Source organism: Mixophyes fleayi, chromosome 5, assembly GCF_038048845.1.
Source record: "Mixophyes fleayi isolate aMixFle1 chromosome 5, aMixFle1.hap1, whole genome shotgun sequence".
Lineage (NCBI taxonomy): Eukaryota > Metazoa > Chordata > Amphibia > Anura > Limnodynastidae > Mixophyes > Mixophyes fleayi.
In genome coordinates this window covers 234,889,241-234,902,853 of record NC_134406.1, presented here as the reverse complement: position 1 = coordinate 234,902,853, position 13,613 = coordinate 234,889,241, and the positions used below count along the sequence as shown (strand labels likewise).

The 13,613-nt window shown below is 37.6% G+C and overlaps 1 protein-coding gene across 1 annotated transcript in view; it reads left to right on the top strand.

Moving 5' to 3' along the window:
• JPH1 (junctophilin 1) overlaps window positions 1-13,375 on the top strand; it is a 96,130-nt gene extending 82,755 nt beyond the window's left edge. Inside the window, exons 4-6 of the mRNA XM_075213672.1 lie at window positions 2,925-3,562; window positions 8,440-8,540; window positions 10,275-13,375. Coding sequence (XP_075069773.1) covers window positions 2,925-3,562; window positions 8,440-8,520 — 719 coding nt within the window. The 3' untranslated portion in view covers window positions 8,521-8,540; window positions 10,275-13,375. The remainder of the gene's footprint in view (window positions 1-2,924; window positions 3,563-8,439; window positions 8,541-10,274) is intronic.
• Window positions 13,376-13,613: the final 238 nt, after the last annotated feature.

The following is a 13,613-nucleotide window of genomic DNA, read 5'->3' as shown; positions in this document are numbered from 1 at the left end:
TTCCATTGAGTATAAGATAATACAATAGGCCCCATAATGTCTTCTGTTAATTACAGCTACATTTCTTCTAAGAAAGTCAGCCAATCCATTTCTAAATTCTTAGTGAATTTGCCATCACCATCTCATGTAGTAAGCAATTCCACTGCTTAACTAATGTAACCCTTCCTATATTTCTTTCATTTGCAGTGGACACCTTGCGCTCGGCATGATCCTTAGTACGGGAAGCTCATTAGACAAATTTTTATATTGATCTTAGATTTATATTTGTCATCTTTTTAAATTAACACTTCCATTTCCTTTTGTGAGATTGGCTGCCGCTGAACAGCCTTGAGCTCTCCTATAGTTTTCAAACAGTGGGGTGCCCAAAACGTGCATCATGTCCATTTTCCCCTTTTTATACATCCCAGGATGTTATTTGCCTTTGCTGTGTGCTGCTATTCAGTTGTCGGCTAGTGTTCCAAAGTTCTTTTCTATCTTGTCTCCCCCAACTGTATTCTATTAGGGTGTGGTACATGAAACCATGTACCAGCAACCCAATAGTACTTACACTGACAAGGATTACCCGACATACTTGTGAAGCCGAATGTTTATTACAGTGATTAGCAACAATTCCGATCATATAACAGGGCGGCAGCTGTAAATCACGTAACTTTTAAAGGCAACAGTATTATTTGTTGTCTTAAAAGAATAATTTAAGGAGGCGCTGGCTCTAATTTAAAAGCCTTAGTAAAAATACATTGTGGACACGGCGCCCCTTAAATTATACCTTTAAGACCAGAAATAATACTGTCGGGTTTAAAAGTTACGTCATTGACAGCTGCAGCCCTGTTATATGATCGGAATTGTTGCTAATCACTGTTATAAAGACTCGGCTTCACAAGAATGTAGGAAAAGTGAGGGTCGGGTAATCCTTGTCGGGGTAAGTAATATCGGGTTGGTGGTAGTCGGTGAAATGACTACCACCGTTCCATTAAATGTGTAAGTAGCGTTGCTATTACCGCAATCTTTCTATATTACATTTCATCTATTTCACAGCCCAGACTGCTTTATCCATTTTTTTCCCTGTAGAAATTTACTATTGCTATGTTATTAACCCTACGTAGTGCTATCACCTTAATTTCTAGGCCATCAACACGGTCGTCATCAAACATAATGAAAAAGACAGGGCTCAATCAATCAATGTGTACACCACTAATAACTTTAACAATCTGAATATGTGCAATTTAAACTTATACCCTGTCTTCTGTCCTTCAAATGGTTCTCTTATATACATAGCTTACCCCCCGACCTGGTGCTCTTATTCTATGTCCAATATTGTTATTTAGGTCAATACTGAACACTTTCTTTGAATCCGAGTATACTGCATCAATTGCACTGCTAGATCCAGTTTGAAAACTTCCCACCTCATAAAAAATAATCCTGTTTGTTAAACATGAATGACCTGCATAAAACCATGCTGACAGTTATCAAATGATTTTCTACAAAATATTTCTGAATTGAATCCCTTAAAATCCATTCAAATAAGTTACCTATGATTGAAGTCAAAATCGCAGGTTTATCATTTCCTGGTTCCGATTCTGTTTCCTTTTTAAAGAATGGTATCGATTATACAGGAGTTTGTCAATGTAAAAAATATTGGTCTATCAATTGCACGACTTGGTGCCTTTAGCACACTTGAGTGAATGCCATACGGGCCAGGTGCTTTCTGTCTTTATTTTATTTAGACATATCTGTACCTCCTTCTCTGTATTATTATTATTATTATTATTATTATTATTATTATTATTGTTTATTTGTAAGGCGCCACAAGGTTTCAGCAGCACCGTACATGGTACGAACAGTAGACTATACAGGGTAAAACAGTACAGAACAATAAACACAAAGTACAAATACTTCAGAAACTCTGGGCAGGCAAATACAGTAGAGAAAAAGCGGAAGAACAGGTATGGAGACAGAAGGGAAGAGGGGCCCTGCTCATACGAGCTTACATTCTAAGGGAGGGTAAACAAAATAAGGCACAGAAGGGACCTAGTGAAACAAAGGGAGAGAAAAGGGGGGCCAGGGGAGAAACAGAAGAGATGAGAGGTTAAGTGGATGGTTGGTAGGCCTTAAGGAACAGGTGAGTTTTAAGTGCCCGTTTGAAGGAGCACAGGTTGGGTGAGAGACGGATGGAGCGAGGGAGGTCGTTCCAGTGAAGAGGGCAGCACAGGAGAAGTCTTGGATTCTAGAGTGGGAAGAGGTGATCAGAGTGGAGGAGAGGTGGTGATCATTAGCCGAGCGCAGGGAGCGGGCGGCCACTTAAATATTTGACAACATTTAAGTGTGTGCATAGGCTATTACTGCACACCCTATTTTCTGGTATTGTTTCATCTTTGTGAATACAAATTTATTTATTTATTTTAAATTATGCAATAGATATTAGAACAAATTATTTACCAGAATCCATTTTATGTACAGGTCACTGGGACCACTATGGGCACAATATTTGCCCCTAGTTTGTAAAACTGTACATAGGCAGTTGGGAAAAAGTATATAGTATTAATCCTTATCGTTCCCTTATAAAATGCATATCGATATACTTATTATTTGAAGCTGTATCAGAAATTATTTTAAAGCCTTTTCATGCTTTATTGAGATGGAAAGTTTTTAAATCTAACATTTTAGATATTAATTTGGTGAAAATATTTTTAGACCTTGTTACTTGTAATACAGAAAAAGGTAGATTTGCTGAATTTATATCCTCTTTAAAAGGTTTTACTTCCAGCAAATGATAGCTATAAAACATAATTTATGCAATACAAAAGAGATATTCTGTAACAAATTCTTAAATTAATTTGTACGTAGTATTTAATGTAAACGTCTTTACCTCTATGCTGTTCCACCTTGCGCAGATTTTTTAATTTTTTATTTTCCTACAATTTCAGGTCCAGACTACATCAGGCAAAAGTTTCACGAAGTTGTGGAAGTTAAAGAGAATATTGAGGAAAAGTTGCCCAAAAAACCACCTTCTCCAAAAGAGTCACCACATTTTTACAGGAAGGGAACAACTCCACCAAGAACACCAGAGCGGAAACAAAAGCAATCGGTACAGTCTTCTTCACAGGATTCAAAGTCAAACCATTCTAATACTGTTCAAGTGTCACCTCCCAATCTTGAGCGAAAAAGTGCATCGACTGAGAATCTACCTGCTTCTTCCAATAAACCTTTGCCTCCTAAAGCTTCTGTGAAAGAGGAGTCCATTGCCATACCATCGCCAAAGGCTTCATTTGGTCATAATCCAAGCAGCACTGGCAATGGGGAACTGCACACCGACTTCCATAGCTACTATGCGAAAGTGAACCCATTATTGCCTTCAGGTGTAAAAGAAGACTCCAACCCAAAAAAGCCATTAACAATAGTAAGTGTACCGCCACCCCAGAAGCAAAGTCCCAAGAAGCCCCTGACAAAGCCAGATGCCAAAGAAAGCAAGCCTGAGCCAAAAGTTAAGAAGCCCAACCATGTGGCACCAAAGAATGAAAACCATAATGATTCAATTTCACCTGTTGGCACTGAAATTAGCTCTGTAAGTATTACAAGCATACTTTATTTATTTTTTTCCAGACTATTTTAATTTATTAGTTTATACATAACCTCCTACAACTTTTATTAAACAAAGGTTTTCTCACATCTATCTGTGTTTTTCACCAAGGCTTTTATTTAATCTAGATTGAGATTATTTTAGTTATCTTCCGATATGATGCAGATCATCTCTGCTCTGGAAAGAAAGACTTATTGATACAACACGGAAGTCCTATAAAGCCATATAAAAGTATAGTAAAAGTATTTTTATTTTTTTTTGTATTTTTTTTTTTTAAATTTGTATTTCATTTTAAACAGATGAAAAATAAGAGTGGCAATTTAGGATGAATTTTGCAAACAGATTATATATTTTCCTAAAGACACTTCTTGTTCTCTTTATACCTTGTCTCAGCTGTTCATAATTAGTGCTGGACAAGTGATTGAATTTTGAAAGACAGAAGGTTGGTGGAATTGATCACTTAAATGTGGATCCATCTTTACTTAACCTTTTCTCCGATAGGATTTGAATGTATTTCTGGGGATCCCAATTTTCTGGCCTAAACTACAGTTGGATTAAGATAACCATGAGGATTACAGGGTAGATAGAATCCAAAAGATGGACAACCCCTTTTTTAGATTAACGTAAAAGGCACTCTAGAAAAATGTTGTGCTATTAATTATAGTTATAAATTCTTTATCTTTTTTCACTTCCGTTCTTTCAAGTTATGTGTTGTTTGGACTGCTTTTTTAGTTGACTACAGATTGTAAGTGTTATACCCAGTTTTATTCTTAACTTCTTCCAGATTTCGGATAGCCTTGTGTTTATCCTGCACACTTTTAGCCCCACTGTATTAGTCTGTACCAGCTCTGCATTACTCTGTTTTAGTGCATACCCTCTTGTTCTACTATTACTTGGCCTCTAAAATTGCTTTCCTTATGAACCTTTAAAAATTTCTTGATTAAATTTAAAAGCTTCTATCATACCAATATCCCCTTCGCCTTTCTCCACTTCGTTAGACATGTTTAGGTCATTTAGTCTTTACTGGTAAGTTTTTTGTGATTTAGACCATGCACCATTTTAGTTGCACAGACCTCTTCAAAACAGTTGGGGTGTAATGCTGATGGAAATGAGGCAGGAGGATAGTGAATGGAAGGCACAATTAGAAAATATACTAGAAGAGACATAGAAAGGGGGAATGCAGGAAAGAACACAGGAATGCTGCATCTGAATGTCTGTTGAGGGAGTGGAGGGGTAGAAGAGTGACTGGAGGGTTGCGTGGGTAAACGCTAACAAGAGGTAGAGCGCATAATCAGTCCTTGGAGTGTTGTACAAGGATGCATAAGGTAACTGGAGGGTTGATGCTTGAATAGTTGAAGATGCAGGAGGGTGTAGGATAGTATAACTGGTGCAGTGTGATGAGATCAAGATAGAGGGAGGACCAAGGAGCAGTACCAACAGATAAAAAACACATCCACAGCAGTTGTACCTAGATTTATCATTCATTAGGCTAACACCAGTGTTTCTACCATGTGATTATTTATCTGTAAAAAGGCAGACTTTACCTTCAGTACCATTAGCAATGTCACCAATAAAGAGAATTCAGAGCATTGGCAATTCACTGGGGAATCCTGGTGCTAATGACCTTTACATCCTCTGAATGTGCACCATTTACTGCAATTCTCTGCTTCCCTCTTCTTCAGCCAACATATTATCCATTCAACCACCTTTGAATCCAATCCCAAGCTGTAAAATTTATTTCGTAGTTTTTATGGTGAAACAGATTCAAGGGCCAAACATAATATAGTATAGCATATTTTCCTTGTTGTATGCACACTGTGATACTGTCATCATGTTGGAAATTACAGTTAGAAGATGTCCGTAATAGACCTGTTTTTATTATTTTCTTTGAATTGGTAATGAAAATGCCAAGGTAAAATACACCTTGTTTTATGGGAATACTTACTGAAATGATTTACAAATGAGCAATTATTAAGTTGTAACACTAGAGTACAAGTGCTTTATACGAAGGAGCTACTATTAAAACATTTATAATAGAACAGTTTCATGCACTTGTTGGAACGCTTGGCCTTCATGTAAAGTTGAGCCAAGTATCCTGACAGAGCTTGTGCTCTGCTATTTAACAAAGATTCCTACTCCAGACACACATAAGAGCCTGGTCAAGCAAACCTCAGAGTTTGGCTCATCCACTTATTGGTTGTTTGACAGTTCCACTCCCTGTGTGTACTGTATATACATAGAGGCATTGTCAACCTGGAAGGCACGCTGCCCATCAGTAAAATAGTGCTGCAACATAGGGGGAAGATGACTTAGTACTATTAAGTAACAATGTCTCTTATAACATTATGGAACCACCAGAAACCTTCAGTGTTGAAAACAAGCACTGAAGACTGGCTCCATAGTGGAGAATGATTGATCTGTCCATATCACCTTCCTCCACTGCTCATTAGCTAATTACCAGTGATCTTTTCAACACTAAACCTCAAATGGCCATTATCAGGTGTGATGTGCAATTTATGCACTCCAATTATGACACCCTGCTATGTGGAGGTGTCCACAAATTGTTTTAGATTAAACTTGATGCTTGCACCACAGGTTGAAATTTGCAGTACATTCATCTGCAGTTTGCCTGCCTGTTTTGCCTTACACATCATGGGCGAACGCAGGATTTAAAGGGGGGGTTTCCGCCCAGCCCGGAAAAAAAAAATATTGCGAGAGGGAGCGCAGCAGCTCTATTTCGGTGAGTCTGAATTCTACAGCATACTACAATACAGCACTGCCGCGGACGCTTCTTTGACAGCGCCGCAGCTGCTGTACAGTACCGTTGGTTCGCGGAGGGGAGGGGTTACTGGAGAACCAGAAACCCCCCCTGCGTGCGCCACTGCACATTGAGTTGATGCACAGATGTAAGTCTGTGGTAGTCATCATTCTGATGACTACAAAGTCGACAATAGTGGGTACTGGCATTGCCCTCTTAATGCCAGCAATGTCAGTGTCGCCGTTTTAAGAGACAATAGTCACACTGCTGGCATTTTCTGCTGTTGGGGTTTATAGCACACATATCGGAGATGTCGGCTGTCATTTTTTAAGTGTGTATTTTGTACATGTGGCGATTATATTGATCGCCATTTTCATGTCTATATAACTGTTGTCGGCTTTCTTGTCATCGGAATCACGTACCCCACCCGAATAAGTATTGTGGAATATGTTTTTCCGTTGGAATTCCTTACTTATATCACCTTAGACATTTGGTCATGAGACATTAGCGACTTCAGCTTTCTGGATCGCCAAAAGTCCTGCTACAGATGTCCCAACAATCTTTCAAAGTCACCCAAGTCTCCTCTTGCAGTCATGTTAGCTATAATTGTAAACGGAGCCTTTGCCTGTGTGAATGCCTTACGATCAATATGGTTGGAATCCCTCATTTACCACCGTGGTTCTGCTACTTTGTGATATATTCAAACACAAGAGAGGAAAAGCGCAAAAATGTTGTAGTATTTTCAACATGAAGATATATTTCTAAATTGTTATACATGCTCATTTTGATCGTAATTGTCCCTACAGTATAAAGTATTTTGATTCCAAAATAAGAACCCTTAGAGAGGTGTCAGTTTCATTTGGAGGACGATGTTTAATTACGCAAACTACAAGAGAAATAAGCTCATCTCTGTTATAGGGGTCTCCAAACTGCCACAAATCGCATAAGGTTTTGGGTTTTCATACTTCAGGGTGATAAATTCTGCAGTTTGGATCTGAAAACCGCAACTGATATGTGGCGCTTTGCAGACTGCACAGTAATGCGCTCGTTAGTAAATTTCCCTCTAAGTCTCTGATTTCACTTTTAAATTAGTTCTTAAAGAAGATCCTTCGCTTATATACAACAGAGGTAGTCATTTTATGGAGTGAACTAATCTTTCTTCATTATGAACCAATATTTAGCCTGTCAATTAACAAGGAGCTTGTAACATTACTGTGATACATGTCACAAATAAATTGATAGTCTGAATATTGAAATGTCTGCCTCCACTTTAATTAGGCAGTGATGCAGCTTCACTTATCCCATACCTCTAAGCTGACATGATTGTATCAGGACAGGTCAAAGTTGACAACTTCAAAAGGGGTGGAGCTTACACAAAAGTGGGCAGATTGTTTGTCAAAAAGTTGGCTTTTTATTCAACTGTTGCATTATACTGTTTGGGAACAGGCTGATAAGTGTGCATGTTTGCAATCCAGCTCTTACAATACACTGGATAAAAAAAAATAGTTCCAACCAGCATGTATGCAGTTTATAGTGAAGTTACTGCACTGAAATCTCACTGCCACTGCAGGGGTAGTCATGGATTATTGTGTGTTTTTTAACTTGTTAAGGATGTAAATCTTTAAATTTACACTAACTTTTTTTTTTTATTATTTTAACTCAGAATAAGGAGTAAGGGCCTGATTCATTAAGGATCTTAACTTGAGAAACTTCTTATTTCAGTCTCCTGGACAAAACCATGTTACAATGCAAGGGGTGCAAATTAGTATTCTGTTTTGCACATAAGTTAAATACTGACTGTTTTTTCATGTAGCACACAAATATCAACTTTAAATTTCAGTGTACAAATAAGCTATCAAGTATTTGTGTGCTACATGAAAAAACAGTCATTATTTAACTTATGTGCAAAACAGAATGCTAATTTGCACCCCTTGCATTGTAACATGGTTTTGTCCAGAAGACTGAAATAAGAAGTTTCTCAAGTTAAGATCCTTAATGAATCAGGCCCTAATTTATCAAGTATGTTTTGCTACTTTATTTTTAATTTGGTGGACTTGAATGGCAGTATCTTAAAAAATAATAATACTGTGTTTCTTACTTGCAGAGACCCAATTCAGTCATGATTGCGCTGGTTATGCTTTTAAATGTTGGGTTGGCCATTCTTTTTGTTCATTTTCTCACCTGATTGGAAGGCTGCTGATACAGGTAAGCAATTTTTGACTTGTGTTGCTGTTCTGCATTTAACACATTTCAACTATTTAAATATTCTTTTGGGATTCTTTTGGGGTAGATTTAAATCCACACGTTGTTCTTTAGAACAACACGGCCCGCGCACTATTACCGTTACTACGGTAATAGCTGCACATTATTACGGTAATTTCTCTGCTGATTTTGCTCACAGCTCTGTGAGCCGCAAGCAAAAATCCGCATTGAACTTGCTGTAGTAATGGTAAAAGTGCGCGGGCCTAAAGAACAACGCAGGGAATTGAATCTACCCTTAATGTCAAAGTTATTATAATCATGGAAATACATACCAAATGTTGGATAAGGAAAGTAAAGCCCTATGTATATGAAAAATAATTAATGTATAAAACAACAGTTAAAGGGGCATGCTGGACTGAATATCCAGACAGTGTGCTACTGAAGACACTGTTCATCTGGTCTTTTAAATTAGGAAAACAGAATGTGTTCAAAGCTGGCCACTGGTGGGTCTACAGGGGAGTATGGCCGCCGCGGGCCCAGATATGGGGGGAGTCACTGTCTACCCCCCCCCCCCCCCCCCAACTCCAAGCCACTCTCTCTGCTCTTTTGATGGAGACTAGGGCAACGTTGCCAGCTCCCCTACCCAAGTTTTACTAAGGGGCCCAGCAATGTTCCACCCCTGGTGTTGGCTCTGCGTCCTCCAGCTTTCATGTACCCTAGGCATCTATCTCATACGTGCCACGAGGGCTGAATGGTGTGCCTCCATACTCTACTCTAAAGCATTCCCTCTTGCCAAATCTTTAGCCTTCCTCTGTCGTCACCTTGTTTTCCTGCACCATGTCCTCCTTTTATCCTGTCCACCTGCTCACTGCTCCATAGTCTGCAGGACTCCAATGTTCAGTGTCTGTCTGCCAGGCACAGCTTCAAAATCCGTCATTGATGATCCATTACACTTTCCCAAAAAATTTTTTGTCCCCACAGTCCTTTTATTCCACTGATGGGTAACAGGTGGCCCTCTGAGCCTTCACCTGCGGCCCCCAGCTCCTTCCTGCTGGATTGTCACATTTGTTTGTTATATATTTTGTAACCCTTGTTTAAAATGCCTGCTAATGGTTTTTACAGATAGGTGTCTTTATCTTATTAAATGAATCGGTTTAACTTATTACTGAGATTAAAGGTAATGTCACAGCCCCTTTGTAGATTAGTGTGGTTAGTATCACTGCTTTATCACATGATACTTCTTAACAGGCTCCTTTACCACATTTTAAACCACAATGTTCCCAGACAGATACAGTATTGTGTGCTGTCATGGCTGTACAGTATTTATCTGTTGTGCATATTGCTGTCTAATACAGTATAGTGATGCAAACCTTATGAAATACTGCATAAACAGTATAATTCCTGAATATGGCTGCTCAACTAAGTAAAAGTTAGATTTTTATTTTTTTTTATTTTTTTTCTTAAGTAAACATGGTATTTTATTGTGCAGATATGACCTTTTTGGGTCCTCAATGTATATAGGTTTTCCATGCTGGAGCAGCTGTTTTGCAAAATAATACAAAGTAGTGAAATGGATCCTTTTGGTCTTTCCGTTATTTTACTTTACAATTTTGTGATTTCTTTTCCCCTTACCGGACCTTAAACCTAAACAGGGGTCTGATCGTATTTTGAGATTATTGTATATAATTATACTTACCTCCTAATGTAAACACTTGATGCATATTTCTGTCTTTGCAGTAACGTCTGGACAACCAGAGATGTCGGCGCACAATTCCCGTCACTTGTGTCATAAGCCGTTTTTGTGGCACTTAACATGTATGGATGCGGGAAGAAGAAGAAGGCATGGACTTAGGTTTGGGAAGAAAGATCGTTGAAACTTAGAAAAAAAAAATGTAAATGTATGTAAGGCCGCGGGCCTCTGTTCTTTCGGTAGTGATTTACTGCTCTCGAGTTGCACAGAAAGGAGAGGTCATCAGCCATGTTGGAAAGGCAAAACAAAATGTGTTGTAAGAGCCTAGTCAGGGAATATGGTCACTCTGTCTGTCCCAGCAGAGTGTGATTGAACTGGAAATGTACAGACCAGCACTTTTTCGTTGATGGAAGCAAACAGCTGCCTTACTATTTTGCCACCTGACGTTTATAGAATGGAGATAGGGATACGACTGCCAGAGGAATGTGCTCAGAGGATTCAGTTGCTGTGGATGCTGTTCCAAAGGTTTGCTCCTATCTCAGAAGAAATAGTTAGCGGCATCACTCACCAGTCTTATTCCATTACCTGCTGCTTTTAACATCTCCTGCAGCGTTCTGGAAGATAGGATTTCAGTTGCTTGTGCATGTAGGCTAGTTTCTCTGTTCATATAAACCTTATGGATAGCCATATACACTCGCCCCAATGACAGGGGGACGGGGGCAAAAAGTTCACATTGAGTTTGAAACATAGCTGTAAATGACCAACTATTGCAGTTCTCTCTTCTCTATTTATAGTACCAGTCCTCAACACACAGTATAGGTATCCTTTTTTGTGATGTGAGCAAATATTCATCAGAATGCCACCTATCCAGTAAGTAGGAACTTCATTGAGGCATGAGGCACAGTGTACCGCATGCCTGAATGTCTCGTTTCTAGTAATTATTAAAAAAACGAGAGACAACACTGAGGCATGAGGCTTGTGCTACCACGAATGTCCTCCTTACTGGACAGGAGGCATTCTGATTATGCTAATTACAGGCTTTCTGATGAATATTACTTCATCCCACATAATAGCTGCTTCCACTGTGTGTAGGTCTGTTTCCTGGAGCTACGTAGTGATAATGTATTATGTCAATGTATGTACCAATGTGTACATATCAAAGGGCTTTCTAAATCCCAGGAGCCACAACTAGCACCTAAAACATTACTGCTAATATATATCTATATATCATGACGATATATAATAAGTAGAGGAATTTGCATCCATAGTGGTGATAGAGAAACCGGGCTGGCTCCTAAATTCTGTGTTGTGTACATCCCTGCAGTATAATAAATACTGTGTATGTTATTATATATGGATGCATAATTCCCCACACTGAATACATTACACTCAGATACAGGTATGTGCAATAGTTTTAGTGTAATTATGTAGTGCAGTTAATTCTATTGGACTATGTCCTCTCTAATGTTAACATTTACCTTTAATTTTAGTAGTTTGCATAAAACTTTCTTTTTATATCTAAAATAGCATTGAAAGGGAAAACAACACTATTTAGTGGGGACATAAATGGGAACTAGGTCATGCCCTATGACCTATTTATAAATAATATTTATACAATATTTTATGCCTATATAAGAGATTAAAACTTTATTTGTATTCTTCAATTGTTTCTGTTGTTGGAGAAAGATTAGCACAACAAATATACATTTAAAGTGATACAATATAGATGAAATGTAAAGTGTAGAAGTGTATAGTTAATCACTATTTTTGCTAGTTTACTATAATGAGCGTCTGCATGAGTGAATGGATTAGGAGATATACAATGAGTATAGCCACTCATTGGGCTGGTACACAGACCAGTACATAAGGGAGAAAACATTCACTTGAAATCTTATTAATGTAACATTAGTAGCAGACCGCGCCCTTTTTATTTAGAAACATAATGGGGGGAAAAAATATGATTTTGTCATAAAAAAAAATGTTGACTCTTATAATGGTAAGTAAATGCCATCATTGTTTGAGCTGTATGTAGTGTGCCCTCCTTAGTGTCTTAAATGGATCTTTAAACCCAAGCTTCACGTGCTGGTTTAATGTGCAATTGGTTCCACAGCACATATAATATTTTTATATTTCAAAGCATGTTTGTTTACTAGCATAAGAGTAGTGTTTTTTGTTGTGTTGTTTTTTTTTTGTTACTTTTTTTTTCTGAGGGTTTTTTTTTTTTGCTTTGTTTTTTTTGTACTTTCAAGGGTTTGGTTTTTTGTTTTTTAGGGAAAAACTTTTGAACTTGAACCATTATTCGGAAAAGGGCTTGAATATAGAATATATAGCTTATCTCCCTGGAGAGATTTTCCTACTTTTGATCTTTATGTTTACGTGTAACACTTTATAAGTAGTCTGCATGGCTTAATGCAAAGCTGAGTATTACTGGTATTAGCTATCCTTTGAAGTGTCATATTACGCATGGTGTGAATGAAACTGTAATACTTAAAAGCTGAATGCATTTTTCAAATGGGTTGTATTTTCTGGGGGGAGGTGATTTAGTTTTTATTTGTTTTTTTGCGGGGTGGGGGTCATCCCTTAGTGGGATCAGCCTGTAATAATGAGAAACACTGATATAATTAAAATGTATATTAAAATATTGTTCTATATAGTTTTAGTTAGAGTAACAAAACACTGACTTGTTATTTAAACATATATATATTTGCCTCCTGTATAGCCCAGTTGCCTCTTTGATGGGAATTCTACATTTCTTACTGAGATATTGTTTATAAATGTTTCCCATTTTTTTTCCTTAGAGATAATGGGTGATAAACCACTTCTAACAATGTTTATAACTGAAATAAGCATGTTGGTTAAATTTCTATGTATGATTTATAGGCTTTTATAATAACAAAGCTGAAACAGAAAATGTTGGTATTTTTCTAAAGATGTGCACAGTTGTATTTTACATAAAAATGTTATTTATAATTGGTTGTTATACTGTACACTACATTTTGGACAGCAAGCAGTCTGCCAATGTTACTACCAATAGAAATGGTATTGAATTTCCTTGCTTGATAAGTTCCCTTATTTATAATCCTGAAACTAAAATGTTTAACTTATGATTTTCAAAACTTCACTTGAATCAATAAAAATGTTTATCATGTCTGCTCCAGTTGCATTTTCTTTAAGCATTATTACACAGTGTGTGTAATGAGTATATTACCATGGATCAAACGTCCTAGGCAGAAATGTTGAAGATTTAATTTATTTCATTCCTTAACATTATGCAGGAATGATCATGCTGTTTGTACCAAAGTGGTGGTTGCGTTATGACATACTTTTTTATGCTAACACTACATTTAATCTAAAGTATAATACACTGTCGCTGAGGCTGCTTTCTC